The following is a 25,007-nucleotide window of genomic DNA, read 5'->3' on the forward strand; positions in this document are numbered from 1 at the left end:
TTCAATGCCACTAATGCACATTCATTTATCTAGGTCCAAATAGGAAATTCCTTTTCCAATTCCCTTTTATGTTACTGGAAAATACGTAGAGAATATCTGAATATTTTTTTTTTGCTGGTGAATTTAAATGAATTGTCTTTAGGTTTATATATTCATAGTTGACTGTACCTGTACAGCAGACATTGTGTCTGGTCTTGGCAATGTCTTCCCCTATTTTCAATTGATATGCAGCCACTCTATTCTGTAATACTTATTGTCTCACATAGTTTACTTTTTCCAGAAATTGTCACTTGTCCAAAAACATAATTCAGTCCATCTTTCAAACAATCCAACATTTTGAGAAGCCTCTCTTCATGTTCTTCCAGTGTTTTCCAGGCACCCTGCAGCATCATGTCAAACGAAGCTGACATATAAAACCTCTGGCAGGACGTACAATGCCTTTGGAAAGTAATCAGACCCCTTTACATTCTCCACATTTTGTTATGTTATGTTATAGATGTAATTTATGACTTTAAAAATTTAATTCTCAAACATTTTCCCTCAATAATAACTTATAATGACAAAGCGAAAACATGTTTTTAGACATTTGTACCAATTTATTGAAAATAAAATCTTAAACATGTAGTGTAAATAAGTATTGTTTATTTCTGTTTTTGCAATTCTTTTTAGAAACACCTTTGGCAGCAATCCCAGCATTCTAGTCTTCTTGCTTTGCACACATAGATTTGGACAGTTTCTCCTATTCTTCCTTGTAGATCCTGTCAGGTTCTTTCAGATTCGATGAAGAGCATCAGTGAACTGTAATCTTCAGGTCCCTCCACAGATGTTCAATGGGGTTTAAGTCCAGGCTTTGGCTAGGCCACGCTGAAGGACATTCACAGCCCCAGATGGGCCCCAAAACCACTACAGCATTGTCTTAGTTATGTGCTTTGTGTCTTTGATGAGCTGAAAGATCAATCTTTGCCCCAGTCTGAGGCACTGTGCACAAAAGGACCTCTCTGTATTTTGTTCCATTCATCGTTCCTTCAAACCTGACCAGCCTACCAGACACCCTGTGGAAAAGCATCCCCATAACATGACTTTCCCACCACCATGCCTAATCGTAAGAATTGTATTAGCCAGGTGATGAGTGGTACAGTAGATTGTTTTCGCCCAAAGTCGTGCTTGTCATTCAGGCCTAATAACTAGGTTTTGTTCTCATCAGACCAGAAGACATTTTACTCATTCTGTCAGAGTCCTTCAGACAGCATTTCATACACCTTTTACTTTACTGGAATGGTACAAGCTATTTCACTGTGTAGCCACTCTACTATGGAATCCCAGGAATGACAAATGTCAGTAAAAGGTTTGATGGGTAAATTATTTAAAAGGATAGAGAAATATAAAAAAGTGTTAATCATTTCCTTAGCCTACTATTAGCCAACAAAATAAATTCAAGAATAATTTATTTTACTCTTACATTTATCATTTACTCACCCTTTATATTTTTAAACACCTCACTTATACTATTTTCTCAGGCCTAGCACAGTTTAATCATGTATCTATTTTCCTCATGTGACAATTCTGATGCAAATCCATTTTCCACGTCTCATATTATAATTAGAAGAGTGCCATCAATGCAATTGTATGAATTCTAATGATAATATCTAATACATCCACAGTAGTATGTTAATTATAATTTTTTTGCAAACACATTACATTTTATTCTTTATTTTATAACATAAATTTAAACTTGCTTAAAATCATGAAATCCAAGAATGACTCCCACTGTATCCAATTGTATCAGTTTCAAAGTGGGACTTTTATTCTGAAGGCGAACAAGCGATTGTACTAATACTGATCACGCTAATGTTTTTCACGACACGTGCCATCAGAAAGTCTCTAAGCCCCAGAAGTGTGACTTTATTTCGTCAATAAATATTTGTTCCTGTCTCTGACAAACATGGTTCTTTTGGGTCACAGAATGATTGTCATTCTGACAGCCAATTTCCTTTGCAGGGTTGCCTTATCTCCTCACCATAAATCTCCAATATGCAGTCAGTCTCATTGCTTGCATCGCGTGACAACTGGATTCAGGAATAAAACCAAGTATTTAAATCCCTGAGATAGATCTATCTCCTCACTTGTATAAATTCCTGAGGCCGTCTACTTTTGCATGTACACTATAAGTATTCGTTATTGTATGGCCCTATCCTTTCCTTTGAAAACGCATCTGGTATTTCTCTTTCTCATGTCAAACTATTGACTTCCATTATTGAACTAGCGCTACGATAGACTAGTTCTAGAGCAGCATGTACAGCGTTTAATTCCAGCTGAATATAAACACTGCTATTAATAAAATCCAAGTAATTTCGACAATGCCTTTGGAGTCATATCACAATTATTCTCCACTGTAAAAGCGCGTAATTTGGAGCAACATTTAGTCCGTAACTAGGCGCAAGGCTGACCTGCTTGAATGCTGATTGAGTACCCGGTCAAGAGAATGTGGGATGGGTTTTGGGCTAGAAGTCAGAGCCGGGTCAAGTTACACAAAAAAAACTGCTTGTTCCTAGTACCCGTTTATCACCCATCTCCGCCTCCGTGCTCAGCCTGCCATTTAGCCAAAGGAACAGCTTGTTTCAGTCTGATAAAAGTTTTGCGCATGGATGTAACGTGCAGCAGCATCTTTTCAAGATCAGAGTATATTCAAGAGACAGCATTTTCGAAATATATATTTTTTTACCTTAAAGTGCGTATTAATTGATTTGTTACTTTTCCGAAAGAAAACACAGATGCAATAAGTTGAGAATGACTTACATTATGTTTAAGTACCTTGCCTTGGCGGTCTTTATTTGCGGGCATAATGTCCTGACTGAGCCGCGCGTTGAGGGGGACCAAGAGGATTTCGATTCCATGGAAAGTGACAGCGCTTCAACCCTGTCCTTTGTGTTCGATGTTACCGGCTCAATGTATGACGACCTGAAACAGGTGATAGAGGGCGCTTCTCGGATCCTAGAAAAGACCCTTAACCGGAGGACAAGACCTATCAAAAACTTTGTTCTAGTTCCATTTCATGATCCAGGTAACAAAAAATATTACGAAATTTCAAGCAAATTTCAACATAAAATACTAAGACATTATTAATATATAAATTAAATCTATGTTTACATGACACGATTGACATTTAACCATAATTTCACTCAATTGTCTAATTAGTGTGCCTATTCAATATGATAGTTTGAGGTTAAAATAAATGTTTTATTTTAAATTAATTGGCATATAAGTAATATGCAGATTTTTACCCATTGACTAATCTTGGGTTGGTTCATATACAATTCAATATTAATTCAACATGAATTCTGTGAGTTTGATTTGAAGCAAATTAGCCTTTGTTAAGATAAACCAATTAGAAACACAAGACACATTATGTTTTGGGCCAGGCTACAGTTACTGTGATTAAACAAGACAGGCACAGAGAAAAAGCATAACTGAGCTAGAGAGGATGTGGCAACAGGTAAGCTTCATCTTCAAGAGTCCCTGTTCCAGTCACCCTTTACGGGAAAGCTGAAGCTTGGAAATAGAGAGTGGCTTAATGGGGGAGGGTGTTTGAGCACTGATGAGAAGCATATGCTGTCTGCTTGTGTGTAATTACCCCAATCACCCCCACCCACCCCTCCGGAAAGCCTGCCAGCCACATCCAGTAACCAAACTTGGGTGGAAGGACTAGAGGTTGGTAGGGGGATGGTGTGCTCGGTTAGCTACACTAACACCACGCGTTCTGTCTGTGTAATGTGGTGTGCCCTCGGGGACCTTGTAAACCCCCTGAAATTGCAAAGAAACTGGCTAACTGACAAAGAGGCCTGACAGTGTCCATGTGTTATGGGCTCTCATGAAAGAAGCCATATTTCTCAATTGGTTTTGCTAACTAGTCCTTCACCTACTAACAAACTGACAAACTCCTCGACTCCTGAACAGTTTATCATGGGTCTCCGAGGTAAGAGGACAGAATTTTACCCAACTGAGGCCAAAGGCTTGTCAGTCTGTCAGCATGTCAGCCTGTCAGGAAAAAGACAACGGGATACCAAGATAGGGGGAACAAAAGGGTAATAGTCTGATATGTCCATGTTTTATCAATTTCTGCTGTAACAGCTGTATTCAGTCAGCAAGACTGAATACTCATACTTGAGCATGATGACAAAGCTTAACACACAGACACATACAACCACACAGGTCCTACCACAACCTACTGTATGAGCTTCTCCCTCACACCAGAATGAAACACTGGTATGGCTAGATTTTATATCACATATAATATATTAATTCGTTTTTGGGCTCATGTTTACCACTCCATCAGTCAACATCTGACGGATTCCAAATCTTATCAGATCTGGTAGTTATCAGTGGTTTTTGTCATCCTAGAGTCCAGTGCAGTATGAGAGGGTTCAGGTCACCTAAAAGAGATTAGAACAGGTTTTTATGTTATAGTGTCTAGCATGCACTGTATGTGATAATATAAATTTGCTACACATGGGATTCTTTTGTTATTACATTTCAGAAAATCACCATTATATAGCAACAATAATAGCAGAATGATGATGTTTCACTCATTTGCTTGTCTGTTGCAATATTTGTTTAGTGATTTCTGTTCCCTGAGCCAAAATGTATATTTTTCCTGGATGCTAAAAGAAATATACAGTTTGCACAGTGTGTTTATGTAAGTAAACAAGCACTAAATATTGTACAGAAAATGTTCCCTTAATCTTTGTGAAGTATACAGTACCAGTCAAAATTGTTTGGAAACACCTACTCATTCAAGGTATTTCTTTATTTTACGGACTCATGTAGCAACCAAAAAAGTGTTAAACAAATAAAAAATATATTTATATTTTAGATTTTTCTAAATAGCCACCCTTTGCCTTGATGACAGCTTAGCATTCCCTCTACCAGCTTCATGAGGTTGTCACCCGGAATACATTTTCAGCAGTCTTGAATTAGTTCACAAATAGGCTGAGAACTTGTTGGTTTCACTCTGCGATCCAACTCTTCCCAAATCATCTTAATTGGTTTGAGGTTAGGTGATTGTGGAGGCTATGTCATCTGATGCAGCACTATCACACCTTCTTAGTCAAATAACCCTGACACAGCCTCAAGGTGTGTTTTAACTCATTGTCCTGTCAATAACAGATAGTCCCACTAAGCTCAAACCAGATGGGATGGTGTATCTCTGCAGAATGCTGTGGTAGCCATGCTGGTTGAGTTTGCCTTGCATTTTAAATAAATCACAGACACTGTCACCAGGAAAGCACTCCCACACCATCACACTTCCTCCTCCATGCTTCACGGTGGGTACCACACATGAGGATACCATCCGTTCTCACAGAGACACAGTGGTTGGAAACAAAACTTTAAATCTGGACTCATCTGAGGAAATGACAGTTTTCTACTGGTCTAAAGTAAATTTTTTCATGTTTCTTGGCCCAAGCAATTTTATTCTCATTATTGGTGACCTTCAGTAGTGGTTTCTCTGTAGCAATTCAACCATAAAGGCTTAATTCACAGAGTCTACTCTGAACAGTTGATGTTGAGATGTGTCTGTTACTTTTATATGGGCTGCAATCCGACGTGCAGTTAATTGCTAATTTCTGAGGCTTGTTACTCTAATTAATCCTCAGCTGCATGGGTAACTGTGGGTCTTCCATTTCTGTGGCAGTCTTCCTGAGAGCCAGTTTTGTCATAGCTCTTGATGATTTTTGTGACTGTTCTTGAAGAAACTTTGAAAACAAAATTCCACAAATTAACTTTTTACAATTAACACCTGTTAATTCAAATGCATTCCAGGTGATAACTTAATGACGCTGGTTGAAAGAATGCAAAGACTCTGCAAAGCTGTTATCAAGGCAGAGGGTGGCTACTTTGAATAATCTAAACTATTAATGTGTTTTGATCTGTTGAAAATGTTTTGGGTCAATATGATTCCGTGAGTGTATTTGAAATTATGAAAAAATGTAAATATATTGTTGGTGGACGAAAAGGATAGCTAAAAGTAAAACACTGCCCTTCATTATGTTGTTAAGCGAGCTAGAGGCAGAATTGTTTTGAATGAAGAACAGTGGTCTTGTAATTCACCTACAGTATATTCCACATAAGTGGGAAATCCAATATGTAGAACATTTAATTGACCTAATGATCTAGGATTCAGCAGACATTTTCTCTGAGGGAAAAGCATGGACTACCATCAACATTAATGGACTGAGGACAGAAATTTGGCAAACAAATCAATTTTCAAATATAGTCATTTTAATTATGTCCAAAGGGCTAAGAAACACCAGCAGCTTGCATAGAAGATCCTCTTATAGATATCCACTGCAACAGATTTATCTTTTATGTTTTCTATTCATTTCTATGTACATTTCTATGTTCTATGATAGTCTTTCGATTATCCAGAAAAGTGTAAGGTTAATTACATCCATATAATGTATTTTCCCAGACATTGGCCCAGTCTCCATAACCACTGACCCAAAGAAATTCCAGCAGGATCTGCAGGAGCTGTTTGTCCAGGTGTGTACCAGATCCCAAACCTGTTACAACATTATAGCTGAAACATCTCTGCCAGAATTGTCCAAACTCCATAAGAAATATGTTATATCAGTAAATCAGTATAGTGGTAGGCAATGGAGAGATATACAGGCCTCTTTCTATAATATATAGTATATCATGAACTGAGTGGTTTGAATCCTGATTGGCTGAAAGTCTGGGAATATGAGCCTGTGTGGCTGCAAGCCCTCATCCAACACAGTTATTGTGATAACTGGCACCAATTTCACCCATTTACACTCAAGAGGCAGATTGTGGTCCTGCGAAAGTTGGAAACCAATGTTTATGCTCCTACCATCCTTCCTGGCCTGGGTTGGTAGTTCGATGCAGGGCAGAATGTTTGGCAGGGCAGGCATAGATCTTTATGCGTCATGAGAAAACCTGCATTGTTTACTGTATTTATTGACCAGCAAACTGAGAGCCAAACGGGTACTGACGTGCCTTGCACCCTAGGGCATGTTGGGGAGGGATTTTCTTTCACCACAGTTTGTTGTTTCCGAATGATAAACTAAAAGGTAACTTATGGTTACAACTGTAATAACTGGTCTTCAGAGGAGGGAATGGGGTACTATACTCTGTTGGCCCTGCTGCAATAAAGAGCAGTCCTAAATCTGACTATCAGGCCCGAGCTGTGATTTCATCCCCTGGAAACAAGGCTTCCAACAGGCTTGTGCCTTAGTTAAAAAGCTTGATGGTAGAATGTGTTCAGGTGGGGACACAGTAAGAATGGTTATTACGGTTATACGTTATTTATTGCTTTTACCTATAGAGGCCCCAATGATACTGTTGAATCAATGTCTGTGCTGTCTTCTCTCAGGGAGGTGGAGACTGTCCAGAGATGAGTATAGGAGCCATAAAGAAAGCACTAGAAGTTTCTTTACCAGGCTCCTTTATCTACGTGTTTACTGATGCCAGGGCTAAGGATTACCGCCTAAAGCGGGATGTGCTTCAGCTCGTGCAGCTCAGACAATCACAGGTACTGATTAACCCAATGTACTGTTTGACACAATAATTGTACAATAATTTCAGTTCAGTATTATTATCAATCCACTCAGAACCATCTTTACCTTTAAGAAAAAAACATGCTACATGTAGGTCTCTGTAACCTTTTGGCCCCTTTCCCTCCCAGAAAAGTACATTAGTTATCTTCCACTTGTTATGGCAGTCATTGACCTTCACTCAATTAGCCCATGTAAGCTAAATAGTCGAGACAAATATCTAAAGCGTTTAGTAATCACTGCCAAATGAATGTGTCCATGGGCCCCGGCCTACAGGCACTGGCAATGTTTTTCTTTTTTCAAACGAACATAGCTTCGGTGAAATGTGGAGGATTGCCGGAAATGTATTTAATTATTAACAAATGGCGAATGCTTCTCATTACCCAAAGGCAAAGTATGTAGTTTAAGAATATTATACTCTGCACCTCATGTAGAATTGGCCAAATGTGTAGAATTGCAAGGTTATAATTTAGCACTACAAACAAACACTTCTGCTGTCCTCTGTGTGCACTCAGGTTGTGTTTGTGCTGACTGGGGACTGCGGAGACCGCTCTCAGCCTGGGTACAGAGCCTATGAGGAGATTGCTGCCACCAGCTCTGGACAGATATTTCACCTGGACAAGCAGCAGGTCAATGAGGTAAGAGTCAGAAGAGGAAAGTCACCAAACCTATTTCTATTATTTTCAAGAATACTCATGAGGTTGAGCTGAGTCAATAGTTAAACAACAGTTTGATTTTATGTAACAATGAATTAAACATGGATTAAACATTTCTTTTGTTTAATATAAACCAACATTTACATTCTGTTCTACACAGCCAAGCATGTTGAAGTCACTTGAAAATACAGATGAGTATCTAATCAGCTAAGCTTAAAGCCAACAACACAGCTAGTTCAATTAAGCAGCTAAATGCTGAAGGAACATAATCTTTTCAGGATGAACACGTTTTTATGAATCAAAAACTACCTTATTTTGCCCAGTCAGTGCAGTTTCTGCTGAGACAGCAGCATTGTATGTAAAACTCAACAATGTTACAGTTTACAGATGGATGAGAGGGAGAAGATGTTGTGGGAAATGATTGGTTGATAGACTACGATGACTTATCCAATGCCTAGCATGCTGGTAATTTCTCATAACTTTCTTATCTATTAATAAAGCCCTAGTTGAACGAATTGTTGAAGCAAACCCAGAAATTTGTGCAAAAGTGTTTGAGCGCAAGATTGTAGATAAACATATATATTAGTTAAAATAAAACGCATGGAACACTTTTCATAATAAGGGTGATTGATGCTTTTATCTTCGCATGTAACTAAACTAAAGCTGATACTTGGTGTGTGTATATGGGTAGGACATGGTTCTATTTACCCTATCAGTTCCAAAACCACAGCAAAAATCTATACAGTGCATTCAGAAAGTATTCAGACACCTTTTTCCAAATTGACGTTACAGCCTTATTCTAAAATGGATAAAATACAGCTCCGGACAAAATTAAGATACCACTGAACCTTTTTCTTTCCATTGCAGTGGTCTCTTAATTTTAAGCCTTCTGTTCCTCACTCAAAACCTTCCTTTTCAACTTTTTTGGCAAGAAAAGAAAAAGGCTGTATATTTTTTGCCTCATCAATCGAAACACAATACTCCATAATGACCAAGCAAAAACAGTTAAAATAAATAAATAAAAAATATCACATTTACGTAACTATTCAGATCTCTTTACTCAGTACTTTGTTGAAGCACCTTTGGCAGCGATTACAGGCTCAAGTCTTCTTGGGTAAGATGCCAAAAGTTTGGCACACCTGTATTTGGGGAGTTTGTGCCTTTTTTTCCCTGCCGAAACTCTCAAGCGCTGACAGGTGGGATTTACAGACATTTTCAGGTCTCTCCAGAGATGTTTTATTAGGTTCAAGTTTAGGCTCTGACTGGACCACTCAAGGACATTCACAGACATGTCTAGAAGCCACTCCTGTATTGTCTTGGCTGTATGCTCATGGTCATTGTTCTGTTGAAAAGGGAACTTTCGACCCAGTGTGAGATGCTGGGCGATCTGGAGCAGGTTTTCATCAAGGATCTGGCTGTACTTTGCTCCAATCATCTTCACTAGAACTTGACTATTCTCTCGGTTTTTGGTGCTAAAAAACATCCTGATAGCATTATGCTGCCACCACCATGCTTCACCATACGGATGGTATTGACCAAGTGATGAGCAGTGCCTGGTTTTCTCCATACGTAATGCTTAGCTTTCAGGCCATAGAGTTCAATGTTGGTTTGATCAGACCAGAGAATCTCCCATTCACTCAGGAACACTGAAGCTCTGTCAGAGAGGCCATATGGTTCTTTGTCACCAACCTGACTCCCACCGTTCTCCCACTTGCTCAGTTTGGCCGGATGGACAGCTCTAGGACGAGTGTTGGTAGTTCCAATCTTCTTCCACTTAATAATGATGGTAACAACTGTGTTCGTGAGAACCTTCAATGCTTGGCCCCTCCCCCAGATCTATACATCAATACCATCCTGTCTCTGGGGTCTCAGGACAATTCCTTGAAAGTCTTGGTGTGGTTTGGTCTGACATGCACTGTCAACTGGGGGACCTTATACAGACAGGTGTGTGGGTGACCGGTAGATAAAATGCATAATTTCTTGTTGACAGTATGCGCTGTAAGCAATGTTATTTCATGTCTGTGCATGTGAAAATGTGTTTAGTTAATTCATGGGCTTACAAGATATTTTAACAAGTTTAAGAATGTGTTAACTATTAATGTGGTTTTCAGAAAATAATACTGTTAGATCATCAATCTACTTGCACTGTCTAATCTAACAAGATTGATTGCTCGTGCCTGCAAGTCTATATTGGGGAGCTCTCGTGGTGTTCCTCATTGTTGATTAAGTCACGGTTGAGGAAACTCTATGCAGAGTATTTTGTTTTATATTATCTCCCCTTTCAGGTATTTCATATCCAAAAAACTGTTGGATAGTTATTGAAACTTAGCAAAACTGTTTTATATTATTAGCAACCACTTTGTGAATTCATAACATTTTACAAATTACTTAATATTTGTGTTTGGAAAAATGCTAATTAACTTTGAAGTTCTAGCCAGCATAAATGCTATGAGGTTTGACCACGTTGTTGCTTTACCGAAATGTGTTGCTTTGTAATTTGCATTGAGTGCGACTAAGCCAGAAATATGTTGTTTTGTAAAGTGAACTTTGTATGAAAATAATGTAATAACATAATTTGTCAATATAGTATACATATTAGTATTTTGTATATTGGATATTATATTATTCAGATTCTTGATAAAGGCATGGTTGAGGCATTTTGTATCTCCCCTTTTAGGGGTATTACATTTGCTTTTCCAAATCATGTCCAAACAACTGAATTTAACACAGGTGTACTCCAATCAAGTGTAGAAACATGTCAAGGATGATCGATAGAAACAAGATATGTGCACCTGAGCCTAATTTTGAGTGTCATAGCAAAGGGTCTGAATACTTGAAGAAATTTGATATTTTTTATTAACATTCACATTTAGGTCCAGAATAGGTCAAGAAAAAATTTACATGTTTTGTTATTTTGACTGTTAACCAAAATATATTCAAGCTACAGCTCAGTCTCTCAGCTTTAATTTGAAGGTATTCACATCCAAATTGGAGGAAGGTATTAGGAATTACAGCTCTTTAATATTTAGCTCCCTTTTGTTCAATGGACTAAAACTAATTGGACAATTGACTCAAAAGCTGTTTCATGGACAAGTGTGGGCAATTCCTTCGTTATTTCTTCATCAATCAAGCAGATTAAAGGTCTGGAGTTGATTCCAGGTATGGCATTCGCATTTGGAAAATGTTGCTGTGAACCCACATCATGGGGTCAAACGGCATGTGGTCAAACGCGGCTGCAAAAAAAAAAAAAATCATCAGAGAGATAGCAGGAACATTAGGAGTGGCCAAATCAATAGTTTGGTACATTCTGAGAAAAGAAGAACGCACTGGTGAGCTCTGCAACACAAAAGGCCTGGACATCCACGGAAGACAGCAGTGGTGGATTATCATAGGATCCTTTCCATACTAAAGAAAAAAACCCTCACAACATCCAGCCAAGTTAAGAACACGTAGGCATATCATTATCCAAGTCTACCATAAAGAGAAGACTTCACAAGAGCAAATACAGAGGGTTCACCACAAGGTGCAAACCATTCATTCCTCAAGAATAGAAATTCCAGATTTTACTTTGCCAAAAAACATCTAAAAAAGCCAGCCCAGTTCTGGAACAGCATTCTTTGAACATTTGAAACTAATACCAACCTGTACTTGAATGATGGGAAGACAAAAGTGTGGAGAAGATTTATAACGCCTCATGATCTGAATCATCATTTGTAAAACACGGCAGTGTGATGGCATGGGCATGCACGGCATCCAATGGCACTGGGTCACTAGTGTTTATTGATAATGTGACAGAAAACAGAAGCAGCCGGATGAATTCTGAAGTGTATAGGGATGTATTGTCTTCTCAGATTCAGCGAAAGTGATTGGAGAGTGCTTCACTTTACAGATGGACAATGACCCGAAACATGCTGCAAAAGCAACCCAGGAGTGTTTTAAGTCAAAGAAGTGGAATATTCTGCAATGGCCGAGTCAATCAACTGATCTGAACCCGATCGAGCATGTATTTTACTTGCTGAAGACCAAACTTAAGGCAGAAAGACCCACAAAGAAACAATAACTGAAGACAGCTGCAGTAAAAGCCTGGCAAAGCATCATAAAGGAGGAAACCCAGCGTTTGGTGATGTCCATGCGTTCCAGACTTCAAGCAGTCATTGCCTGCAAAGGATTCTTGACAGTATAAAAAATTAACATTTAATTTTTTAATGTGTTGATTTGTCCAATTACTTTTCAGCCCCTGAAATAAGACTGTGTATGAAAATGGTTGCAATTCCTAAACGTTTCATACAATATTTTTTGTTCAACCCCTTGAATTAAAGCTGAAAGTCTGTACTTCTATTGCATCTGCATCTCGGTTCTTTCATTTAAAATCCACTATGAAAATTGTGTCAGTGTCCAAATATTTCCGGACCAAACTTGTATTTCGTTCATCTGACTTTCATTTATCTCCAAGACCACCCTTTATATTTTGCCTCAAAGTAAGTGTCTTATTTCCTTTTCTGTAGAACACATAAAAATGTGATGTACAGTAGGCACATGCATTCATGTCCTTGTCTGGCTGTGCCCAGAAGAGTTTAGAAGAGTACATAACCTTTTCTGAATCATTCATTAAGTCACTTAAATGATCAGATGAATGCTCAAGAATTAGGCTTCCATAACAATCAATCAATACAATTTATTTATAAAGCCCTTTTTACAACAGCAGTTGTCACAAAGTGCTTTACAGAGACACCCGGCCTTAAACCCCAAGGAGCAAACAACAGTAGTGTTGAATTTCAGTGTCTAGGAAAAACTCCCTAAGAAGGTCGAATTTTAGGAAGAAACCTAGAGAGGACGCAGGCTCACAGTGTTAAAAACAATCACAGTGGTTATATAGGGTGCAAAGGTCAGTTCTTCTGTGCACAGTATAAGTCCCAGTTGACTTTTAGCTAAGTGATCAGGCAGGTTGTTGTCAGACAGAATCAAGATCAGTAACACGACCATGTGAACCTTCAATTGGAAAGTGTAGTTGGGCTGTGGGCAGCGGCAGCAAAGAAGCTGCTCTAGAATTATTCATTTGTTCATCAAACAAGAGCTATGGGTCCAAAATTATGCAGAAGGTCCTTTATTTAAGATGACTGATGAAATTCATTGTCAAATCCAAAAGCAGATCTCTTTGTTTCTTGGGACAAAGAACTACAATCTCCGTTTTGTCAGAGTTTTAAAGTAAAACTGTTTCTACCATCCACCTGTCTGAGGGGGCTCATGCTTACAGTATAAGACATTGTTTAGGCTTCACCATGTTTCACCAGAATGTACAGCTGTGAGTTGTCTCCAAGGCAGTGGAAATGTAGTTGATTGTTTCCAAATGACATCACCAAGAGGCAGGATACTTTACGTAGTGAAAACAAACGGAAACCTGAGGAGCACTGAAACTTATGCTTGTTTTGTAGGAGTACAGGCTGTCCACAGAAAATTATATTTTGCCAATATCAAAACCACAGAAAAGTTTGACCAGTTTCTAATCTTTCCCAAAAAAATTGATCAATGATGTTGAAAGCACCACTATACAGTAAACTGGAATTGGGCCAATGACAATTACTCGCTGCCATCACATCTTACCAGCTAGTTTAAATTCTGAAGCTATGTTGTTCGTGGTTACTAACGTGAATAACAATGCCTCTATTCTTGCTACACTAGCCAGCAACATCTTTAAATTGGCCTCTACGTTAGTAGCCCTGCCCCCTGTAAAAATATGTATGGATTGACAAGTAGTTATAACAACAAGCTGAACACCGCTGCTAGCACTACAAGCAGGTGTAACCAACGTGCATTGTCTGGTCCTTTATATACAGCATGTTAGCTTACTACACTATTATAGACACTATCTCCTGAGATTTCCTACAATATGTAGAATAACAATTTACCTTCAAACAAATATTGTGTATTGTCCAAGAGCAATGTTAAATGTGCTTGAGTGAGAGTATTAGCGTTACATGGATGTATTGTAATAATTTTTACCTTAAACCATTCTGACTTTCCATACATTTTTGTGTAAAAGAAAGACCCTGCACCGGCCCTCTTTTTGATTGGTCATCATCTCACAAACAAAGCTCTAGCTCAGCCCCATTGAGCACACACGTCCACATTGCAGGGCAGTGGTATGCTACAGTGAGGAGCCACTTTCACACACCCAACCAGCCAGTTCCTCATTGTAATCCCCAGCTGGCCGGCCTATAGATAGTGCTGGATCAGGCTGGAGTCTCTTCATGTTTTATTTAGAGGTTTTTTATGATGAAATATTTTATTTATAATAATAGCACCGACAACAGAAACACCCGCTGACCCACTAAGCTGACCGATCACCTTTAAAATGTAATGCTATTCAACAGGTTTTGCCCTCACTTAGCATTAATTCACATATGATTACTACCGTATTTCAAATGCATTCACAACTAGTTAGATTGCAAGTCCTGGGTGACATGTGATTGGTGAATGAATTTACGAAAGTCCTGTGGCCAAATAAAATATACAGTTTTTTTTTGTTTTGGGGGCGACATGTGGAGAGAAAACAGACTGCTTATTTTACTTTCTAATCCCAGGATATGATCTGTCATGGCTTCTCTCCCCCTTTCCAAAACAGCTGCCCTCTGGAGCTGGCTGTAAACCCACACACAGCAGCTTATTGTGAAAGCCTGTGTGTGATACTCCTTCCTCTTTAGACTTAACTTATTGTTATCACTCGAAATCTTTCCAAAAAAGCTTTGTAAAAAAGCTTCTGAAGTTTTTTGGAAGGCCAAAGCAGCTGCTATTCTCCCTGGTGTCCACAAAGGAAAACCTTCAGAAAACATGATAGTAACAAAGCACGTATAGGCAGCTTAAAGAAATACATATCTTTAACACAAACATTGACAATACAAACAGAACAACTAATTTGTTGGTCTGTGTTGGACTGGGTGTGTTTGTCTCTTCATAGTCCTATTTGTACCATGATATTCTTTTTATTCTCCTTGTTAGAATAATTTGAGATGGACAGGCCCCTGCTCTCATGTTTCATGCAAAAATGTCTCTGTATAATACAATTTGCGTCAATTTGTGACCATTTGCGTTGTCATGAATTTGTGCAGACTATGAAGAGACTGCTGGTGGAATGTCTTGTGGGATATGTGTCGGTATCTGAGCTGTCTTGTCTGTGGATTTGGAATGGCTCAAACAGGAGTGCCTATCATGCATGTTGTTTCTGTGAGTTACATACATGCAGTTCTGGGAAAGAAATGTTGCTCTGTTTTAAACAACCTGCAACATAGTAATTTCTGTGGTTTTACACATGACCAAAGCTACTGGACATTAGTCAAGATGGGTCAAGACCAGGGCTTGAATAACTAGTACAGTAGGTTGTTTAAAAAATGCAGGACATACAGTATTTTATTAGTGTTATCAAACCATTCAAATAATGCATCTCAGTAATTGTAAACCATTCAAGTAATGCATCTCACCAAAGTTTAGTATGTAGTCGAAGCAGGCCATAAAAATAGATATTTTAAAGCCCAGTACATTATGTTAAAAATAAAGTTTGATGTTTTATGTAAAACACCTACATAATCTGTATCAGAGTGTTTGGAAAGCATTTATTCAGAACAAAATATCTTTGTAATTTAAAGCTTTTAATGGTTACAGAGTAGTCTGAATAATGATTTTTGTTTTTGTTTAGACACATGCTTGCACTCTCTTGCAGACACACAAACAACATGTTCCACTGTTTTGCTACATCCATGAAATGTTCAGCTCATGTTCGAGCATAGTGCTCTTTCTTCTGTTTCATGACGGCCAGAGCTTGTGCAGTGCACTTTAACCCTGAGGTGTCTAGTGGGCTCCAGTGAGGGCAGTAGCCATGTCATTTTCTCTCATTTTGGTCCAGCTATGTACTGTATATCCTCATAACATTCCCTTCATAACCTTCATGATAACTAATACTGTATGTTGAATCATCAGTGCAATCCTACTGTATTTGCCTCCTCCATGCAAACTCTAAAAGAGCAGGCTACTTGTGTACTGTTCTGCTACCCCACTAGATGTGGCATGCATAAACTATTAGTTGACAAACAATGCTGGAATGTGGTGTTGTGTTTGTGACCCACCACCTACCTTTATATTGGGACAGTTTAGTATTTTCTGTGGCTTTCTTGGCTTTTTAATTTTAACAAAAACATGTTTGTTCTCACTTACAGGGATTTCACTCACCCTGAGAAGTAACACAGTATGACTTTACTGCAACAAAATAAATTAGCAGTGTTAAGCATTTTAAATTAACAACAATCTTAATAATCAGCATTGTAGTATCACCCCTTTTTTTTACTGTTCCTAAAAGCTGACTATCTATGTGAGTCTTAATAGCTTAGCCTCAAGAACCTTCTCAATGGTCACACTTTTTATATTCTATTCCAGCACTGAGTTCGAGTTCATAGAGAAGGTTGAACCAAATATGACTTTTTACTTGTTTGAGATCTGATCGTTTTTCATCACCCACTAGAATTCTGAATGATTTTGAGCTCACTGAATTTGGCTGGTGACACCTACAATGTGTAAACATTGTAATCCTAGCTTCTTGTAAGACAAGTGGCAAATTGGAAAAATAGAGAAAATTAAGGGAATTAAGACAGCTGCACTGAGTGACAACATGTTTCAAATCTCTGAAGTTCGAGAAGAAGTACAATTACTTCAGCTTTCACCCACACTTGTGGACGTGTATGCAGAGTTCAGTGGTCTGATATCTCACTCTACGCCCAAGGAGGGGTCCTTACGCCACACTCTGGGTATTTAACCAAATGATTCCCACTACATTCAAAATATCTCCACATTTACAGTAAAAAAATGTCTATTTTGGTTAGTTGTTAAACCATAATTTAACAAATACCCCATCTACCTTTTGATTATCTAGGCTACCATTTGGATTTAAAGTAGAGTAGTTGGAAATCTTAAGACAAGTAATGACGAAAATGCTGGACAGAACATGTAAATAGCTCATTGCTAGGGAAATATATGCAGCTATAATATTTTTTAATGTTACCATAATCATTAGCAAGTTGATTTAAAAACTGTCTGTACACAATTGTGCTCATAAGTTTGCATACCCTGGCAGAAATTGTGAAATGTTGGCATTGATTTTGAAAATATGACTGATAATGCAATTTCATTTTATTTTATTTAAGGAAAGTGATCATATGAAGCCATTTATTATCACATAGTTGTTTGGCTCCTTTTTAAATCATAGTGATAACAGAAATCACCCAAATGGCCCTTATTAAAAGGTTACATACTCTTGAATGTTTGGTCTTGTTACAAACACACAAGGTGACACACACAGGTGAAAATGGCAATTAAAGGTGAATTTCCCACACCTGCGACTTTTAAATTGCAACTAGTGTCTCTGTATGTAGGCAATGAGTTTGTTAGCTCTCATGTGGATGCACTGAGCCTACTAGATACTGAGCCATGGGGAGCAGAAAAGAAGTGTCAAAAGACCCACGTAACAAGGTAATGAAAGATGGAAAAGGATGTAAAAAGCCTTGCAAATGCCAGTCAGTACTGTTCAATCACTTATTAGGAAGTGGAACATTTGGGGATCTCTTGATACCAAGCCAAGGTCAGGTAGACCAAGAAAGATTTCAGCCAAAACTGCCAGATTAATACTTCGGGATACAGTGGAAAACACACAGGTAACCTCATGAGAAATACATACTGCTGGGGAAAAAGACGGTGTGGTTGTTTCATGGAGCACAATACGACGATACTTGGACAAAATGAGCTGCATGGTCGAGTTGCCAGAAAGCAGCCTTTACTTGACACCCATCACAGCTTCTGGCACACTGTCATTTGGAGTGATGAGACCAAAATAGAGCTTTATGGTCACAACCATAAGCACTATGTTTGGAGAGGGGTCAACAGAATACCACCGCCACTGTGAAGCATGGTGGTGGCTCACTGATGTTTTGGGGGTGTGTGAGCTCTAAAGGCACAGGGAATCTTGTAGAAATTTATGGTGAGATGAATGCAGCATGTTATCAGAAAATACTGGCAGACAATTTGCATTTCTTCAGCACGAAAGCTGCACTTGGGACACTCTTGGACTTTCCAGCATGACAATGACCCTAAGCACAAGGCCAAGTTGACCCTCCAGTGGTTACAGCAGAAAGCGGGTGAATGTTCTGGAGTGGCCATCTATCTCCTGACCTTAATATCATCAAGCCACTCTGGGGAGATCTCAAACGTGCGGTTCATGCAAGATGACCAAAGACTTTGCATGACCTGGAGGCATTTTGCCAAGATGAATTGGCAGCTATGTCACCTGCAAGAATTCGGGGCCTCATAGACAACTATTACAAAAGACTGCAAGCTGTCATTAATGCTAAAGGGGGCAATACACAGTATTAAGAATTAGCCATTCTGTTGTGACCTACATTTGAATGTGAATCCCATAAGAAATAAAAGACATATGTTTTGCCTGTTCACTCATGTTTTCTTTACAAATGGTATATATATATTACGGTTACCAATTCTCTAAGGGTTTGCAAACTTTTGAGCACAACTGCTTGGATGTGTCAACTAAATCTACAGCCTTGAATTTTTTTTTGTTTTTGTGAGTGGTTCCTTATTTCCATTCATCGAATTAAGGGTGCACGATGAAATGGATGGACACAATGTGCGGGTACTACAACTGCATATCAAAGCGGTTGACATTCTGCGTTCCTCACTTCTGCTTCCCTCATAGGAAGGCTACACTAAAATGGGTTCACTAATGTCTGCAGAAATGATCCTGTTGTCCCACATTTCCATGGTTTACACTAAGTCCCCATAATAATGATTGACCGGTACTGGAGCGCAATTATTGATATTTGCGGAAAAGATGCCAAGTTTGGCCGCTGCTCCTTACCTGCTCTTCTCTGAAGACAAGCTTCACCTGCTCCACTCTTCAAACTGCATTCTTTAATCTGCATTCTTCAAACTGCTCCAAATGTTCTATCACATACTCTGTTGTGAACACACATTCTTTAAGGCAGTATAGTCTGGTACCATTTTCAATAGTTTCCCATCGATATCTGATCACTTTGTATTTAACACATTTCACACATCACATTAGCTTTCCCTAATTCAAAACAGCAGTTTTTGTCTTTCATAGGCAGTTTTTATATACATATAAGGTGATGCTTTACTGTTGATGTTGTAATTTCACTTCAAAGCAGCGAGGAATCCCTGTAGGAAACCACCTAGCTAGAGGATGAAGAGAATAGTGCATCGTTTCAGCCTTAGCCCACCTTCCTCTGCCCACCCTCCTTTTTTCTATTCATAGAATAGCAGAGGATCTTTTTCCTGACACCGCCATGTGTCTCTTCAGTCAAGACACAGAGGATGAGGTTTCAAAGACCCGTAGATCCTCTAGATTCCCTGCGGCTGAAGGCTGCGGAACACAGCATGTTTCAGGAGACACCTTGGCTAGACCAGACAGCAGTAGTTCTGTCTCTGGGTCTCCCCTTTCTTCCATGTCCCCTTTTTAAGGATGTTTCTGAATCTCCGTCTCTTTGTCTAAAGCTTAGGGGAGATGAATGTTCACTCTGTGTCCCTGGATATTAAATATACACTAGGGGAAGATGTAGGTCACTACCCCAAGTGGTATGTAAACCTTTAGTTAGTACCCCATGTGTTCTACTATAATTTTGCGGGGCAGAATTTCTTATCTCTCCCCACCCCACAATGTAACCTTTTTATTTATTTGTTCTTCATTTTTTTTTATATTCAGTACTGTGTAAAAGTCTTAGTCACCTGGAAGTTGAACTAAAGCCATTTATTTGAGTAGGAAGTTTTATAATAATACATATATATATATACAGTGTGGGGAAAAAAGTTTTGTACGTTTGCCCACTGACAAAGAAATGATCAGTCCATCATTTTATTGGTAGGTTTATTTGAACAGTGAGAAACAGAATACCAACAAAATAAATCCAGAAAAACACATGTCAAAAATCTTATAAATTGATTTGCATTTTAATGAGTGAAATAAGTATTTGACCCCTTTGCAAAACATGACTTAGTACTTGGTGGCAAAACCCTTGTTGGCAAAACCCTTGTTGGCAATCACAGAGGTCAGACGTTTCTTGTAGTTTTTTTGTCCCGTAGGGATTTGTCCCACTCCTCTTTGCAGATCTTTCAAATCATTAAGGTTTTGAGGCTGACGTTTGGCAACTGGAACATTCAGCTCCCTCCACAGATTTTCTATGGGATTAAGGTCTGGAGACTGGCTAGGCCACTCCAGGACCTTAATGTGTTTCTTCTTGAGCCATTCCTTTGTTGCCTTGGCCGTCATTGTCTGGAAAAAAATAAGAGGAAATGCAGGTATTAAAATTAAGAGACCACTGCAAATTGAACGCTTCAGTTCCTCACTCAAAACTTTCCTTTTCAACTTTTTTGGAAAGGAAAGAAAAAGGAGCAGTGGTCTCTTAATTTTTTCCAGAGCTGTAAATATATATAAAAAATATATTATTTCTTATTTTTGGTGACCCTCTGCAGTTTCCATTGCAGACAACAACTTTGAATACCTGCATTTCCTTTGCTGGGGATGGCTGCACATGTGGCGGACATTACAGCTGTTTCCAGTTGTAAATTCAGAGAGGAACCAGCTGCTGTCAACACCCAGTGGGTCAGTTCACCAAGAGTAGAGGCCTGCTAATTACATTATCAAAGGCTTTTCTTACCCTAAGTTTCTCCATTAATTCCTAAAAATCTATATATTTTTTTTATATATGAAGTTTTCATTTAGATTTGATTTGGAAACAAATTGCTTTGACCAACACAATTTCCCCCAAAAGATTAAGTGTATTCTCAATCATTGAAATCTTACTTTTATTCTACTATTGAGGTCAGGGGAGGAAAACTTTTTCATGAGAGCTTACTCCTGGAATTTTATTTTACCAAGCCACCCAGAGTTAATTCATTCTCTGCAGATGCCAGGCATTATGTCATATTTTCTCTGAGAACAAGATAATGGCCCTCATTTCAGAGTGAAGACGCCACAATCCCATCAACACCAGACCAGACCAGTCTTCTCAGACGCCATCAGCACGACCAATATCTCAGAAAACAGAGACAAATGCATCTGTTAATTACACTTTTTAAAAGAAAACAGAACAGGACAACCATTACCATAATTTGGCAGGGTGCAGGTGGTCATTTTTGTCTCACAGGTATTGCAGCACTGAAGAACTGAAGGAATTTCCTTTCAAGTTGCCGAAGACTGTATGTTATCTTTTTGACAGTAGAGCTGTTCCACTTTCCATTAGTTTGAGGAAGATCCATTTGAGACTGGTTATAGAAAGATCTAAAGACAAAGACCAGTTACAGTTTCCTGTCGGTCCGCTCTGAAACATTACTTTAATCAAATCCAACATGCCTTCTATGACTTCCACCGAGCATTAATTACATATACTATTTAAAGGGGCACTGTGTAGAAACCTGCCTCTAAACAATAAAGCAATGTGTCTACTCCATGTCTTCCCTTATCCAACAAGACATGTATAGTACTAGTGAATCCAGGGTGGTTTAGGGTGGGAGGAATTGTCCTGTGAGTGTCTAAAACAAGTTTACTAGTCAATACAATACATTACATTAAAAGATTAACTCCAGATATCTACTGGTTATTTTTTGCTTGTTTTTATGCAGGTACTACAGAAAAGATTTTACCTGTTTCTCCTTTAATAAAAAGCTATACCTCAACCTACTTGCCTTTTAATGTCTTGGCACCAAATGGAGTTTGATTAGGTCCAATACCTTGGTATGTGCATTGACTGCTCACTCTCATTCAATACCCATATCCATCACCCCCCTTCAGTCTAAAGTGAAATACAGAATTGGGTTCTTGTTCCGCAACAAGGCATCATCACTCAGCCCTAAAAAAAAGACCATCTTGCAAAATACTTGCTGCTAAAAAGTGCCTCAGTAAATTTGATGTAATTTATCACATTACAATGTGCTTTATCACCAGGGCCCCCTTGAACATTAATCACTGCGGCCTGTACACCCTGGTTCACAGAGCAAAATGGATACAGCAATGTACAGATTTGTCCTGAAAGAAAAGCTTCTGAAGTCTGCTGGAGATCAGGGACTTTGGAGAAGATTCATCATATAGCCAAAGCCACACTGAAGTGGCTTAAAAACAAAAAGTTCAATGTCCTGGAGTGACCCAGTCAAAGCCCGGAACTGAATCCAATTGAGAATATGCGGAAAGAGTTGAACATTTCAGTTCACCAAAGGGCCCCATCCTACTTCACAGAGATTTAACAATTTAACAAGAAGAAGGGACAAAACTCACTGTGTCCAGATGTGCAAAGCTGGTAGAGACTTATCCAAATAGATTATTGGCTTTAATTGCTGCCAAAGGTACAAATATTTACTAAAGGGGGTGAATACTTGTGCAATCAATTATTTTCTGTTTTATATTTGCAAAGATCTATAACAATTTGCTGATTTTATTTTCACCTTGACATTATAAAATGTTTTGTGTTCATCAGTGGCAAAAACTCCTGATTAAAAGCATTGTCACTTCACATTGTAACCCAGTAAAATGCAGTAAAGTGGGTAAGCTTTTGAGAGCCACTGTACATTCTGATAGTGGTGAAATAGAATAACACCTGTCCCGTCCATCCTCTGGCTCTGAGCTGATGTTTTCTCTCCGGCCAGGTGTTGAAGTGGGTGGAGGAGACAGTTCAGGCCCTGAAGGTCCACCTGCTGTCCTCCAACCATGATAGCGCACAGGAGAACCAGTGGGAAGTCCCCTTTGACCCCAGCCTGAAGGAGGTCACTGTGTCACTGAGTGGTCCAGCCCCTCAGATTGAGCTCAGGGATCCCCTTGGTATACCCCTTTTTTTTGTGTATTCTTACTTTATAGATATCACGTTTCGTCTTCACTTACGGTACTGTGCAAAAGGCACTTGAAAGTCAAACTAAGGCCATTTATTTGGGTAGTAAGTGTTGTAATTTGAAAAAATATACTATATATATATATATAGAAACATTAATATACTATACATATTTAAAAAAAAAACACTTACTATCCAAATGAATTACTTAAAATTTTGAGGTGCCTAAGACTTATGTACAATACTGTATGTATAACCCTATACTGTATACCCATTTTCAATTGAATACCATTTTCCATTTTCAAATGACATAGTTGTGTCTCAATTGCTTAGGTCGCATTGTTGGAGTGGAGCAGGGCCTCACAGAACTGCTGAATATCCCAAACTCAGCACGCGTTGTGAACCTCAAGTTTCCCCGACCTGGAGCCTGGACACTGAAGGTACATTAAATCCCCCTGCCACTCACGTTACCATTGTGCATGAAATGATGGCAGTAATCTCTGCTACATAAAACATAAACTGAATGAACCCTGTCTATGTGCAGGTGGGCTGTGGTGGCCGTCACACTCTGAGAGTCACAGGTGTCAGTAATCTGGACTTCCGCGCTGGGTTCTCCAGTACACCCGTGTCTGAGTTCAACCGTACCAGAGAGAGACCCATCAAAGGTACTGCGTGTGTTTCATCCTCATGTTATATTTAGTATTTTCACCGTTTTCATGCAACAAATAACACAGGTCCTCCCTCGTCATCTGAAGGAGTACCGGCCCATTTGTTGCTGAAGTGTACTGGGCTGAAGCCCCCAGGTCAGCTGAGTCACGTAGAATTAGTGTCAGGTTCTGGACGCTCTCTGCGCACCGTGCCCGTGCCGCTGCCATCTGACGGGGGCAGCAGGGGACTCTGGAGTGTCCCAGAAATACGCACTACCTCCCAGAGTTTCTTCCTCAGGGTGACTGGAAAGGATAAGGAAGGTTACCGCTTCCAGAGGTTGTCCAGTGTCTCTTACACGAACATCATCCCGGGTAAGAGCCTTTTCTTAGTGTCCGTCATAGTTTCTCATAGACGGCCTTGGTCTTTTGGTTGACCTCTTCCCTCCTCATGTTTTTATGGCGACACAGATCCCCCAGCGGTAACCATGCCCGATACGGTGAACGCTTTTTACATGCAGCCGGCTACAATTGGCTGTTTTGTAGAGAGTGACATTCCCTATCAGCTGAGGTTCACCAGGAGTGGATTGGCTCTTGGGGAGGAGAAGTTGTTCCAGTAAGTTTATGTCTTCTGTTTGTCAGATAAACGACATTGCTTTAATTGCCCTATTGGATGATACAGACAAATGCATTCAATGCCAGCTATAAAAAGGTACTTAGGTCATAGGATATGACACAAGGCATTTTTACAAATTACCAACTCTGCAAGACATTAGTCTAGTTAGACTTTGTTGCCTTTTATTAGTCCATCAGTCAGGATATGGTTATACACAGCAGATGTTGTGTCCATTACACATTTTATTGTGTCATCTTGGAAAATTAACAAAGCGTTATTTTTCTCTCTCTGTTCCGACACTGTTTTGAATTAACTACATGAAATAATGTCTCCCTGGCGAGATGTCTTCAGTGTGTCTCTGGGGCCGAGGTGCATTTTCCAATGATGTAAGACTGTATCCTGATCCCGTCATAATTCACCTGCCAGCTAACTGTCCATGCGTCCCAGGTTCTCTGGCAAAGCATCGTGGGAAATTCCGCATGCCTCTGGGGAGGACGAGGGTCTATATGAATGTATCGCTCAGAGCAGCGCAGGACTGGGACGAGCCCTGACACACCTAACTGTGAGGGGTATGTCACAATATACACCCATCTACCCATACACGCATGCACACACACACACATACACACACACAC

General features: G+C 39.2%; 1 protein-coding gene across 2 annotated transcripts in view; it reads left to right on the forward strand.

Moving 5' to 3' along the window:
- The first annotated feature begins 2,622 nt into the window (after window positions 1-2,622).
- The window catches only part of hmcn2 (hemicentin 2), a 57,490-nt gene continuing 35,105 nt past the window's right edge, over window positions 2,623-25,007 (forward strand). For both annotated transcript variants that reach the window (XM_020052924.3, XM_020052925.3), the window contains exons 1-10: window positions 2,623-3,061; window positions 6,467-6,537; window positions 7,391-7,549; window positions 8,087-8,209; window positions 22,934-23,105; window positions 23,446-23,552; window positions 23,657-23,777; window positions 23,868-24,131; window positions 24,228-24,372; window positions 24,820-24,941. In XM_020052924.3, the coding sequence (XP_019908483.3) occupies window positions 2,788-3,061; window positions 6,467-6,537; window positions 7,391-7,549; window positions 8,087-8,209; window positions 22,934-23,105; window positions 23,446-23,552; window positions 23,657-23,777; window positions 23,868-24,131; window positions 24,228-24,372; window positions 24,820-24,941 (1,558 nt within the window). In that variant the 5' untranslated portion in view covers window positions 2,623-2,787. The remainder of the gene's footprint in view (window positions 3,062-6,466; window positions 6,538-7,390; window positions 7,550-8,086; window positions 8,210-22,933; window positions 23,106-23,445; window positions 23,553-23,656; window positions 23,778-23,867; window positions 24,132-24,227; window positions 24,373-24,819; window positions 24,942-25,007) is intronic.

This window comes from Esox lucius, chromosome 13, assembly GCF_011004845.1.
Source record: "Esox lucius isolate fEsoLuc1 chromosome 13, fEsoLuc1.pri, whole genome shotgun sequence".
In the NCBI taxonomy this organism is placed as follows: Eukaryota; Metazoa; Chordata; class Actinopteri; order Esociformes; family Esocidae; genus Esox; species Esox lucius.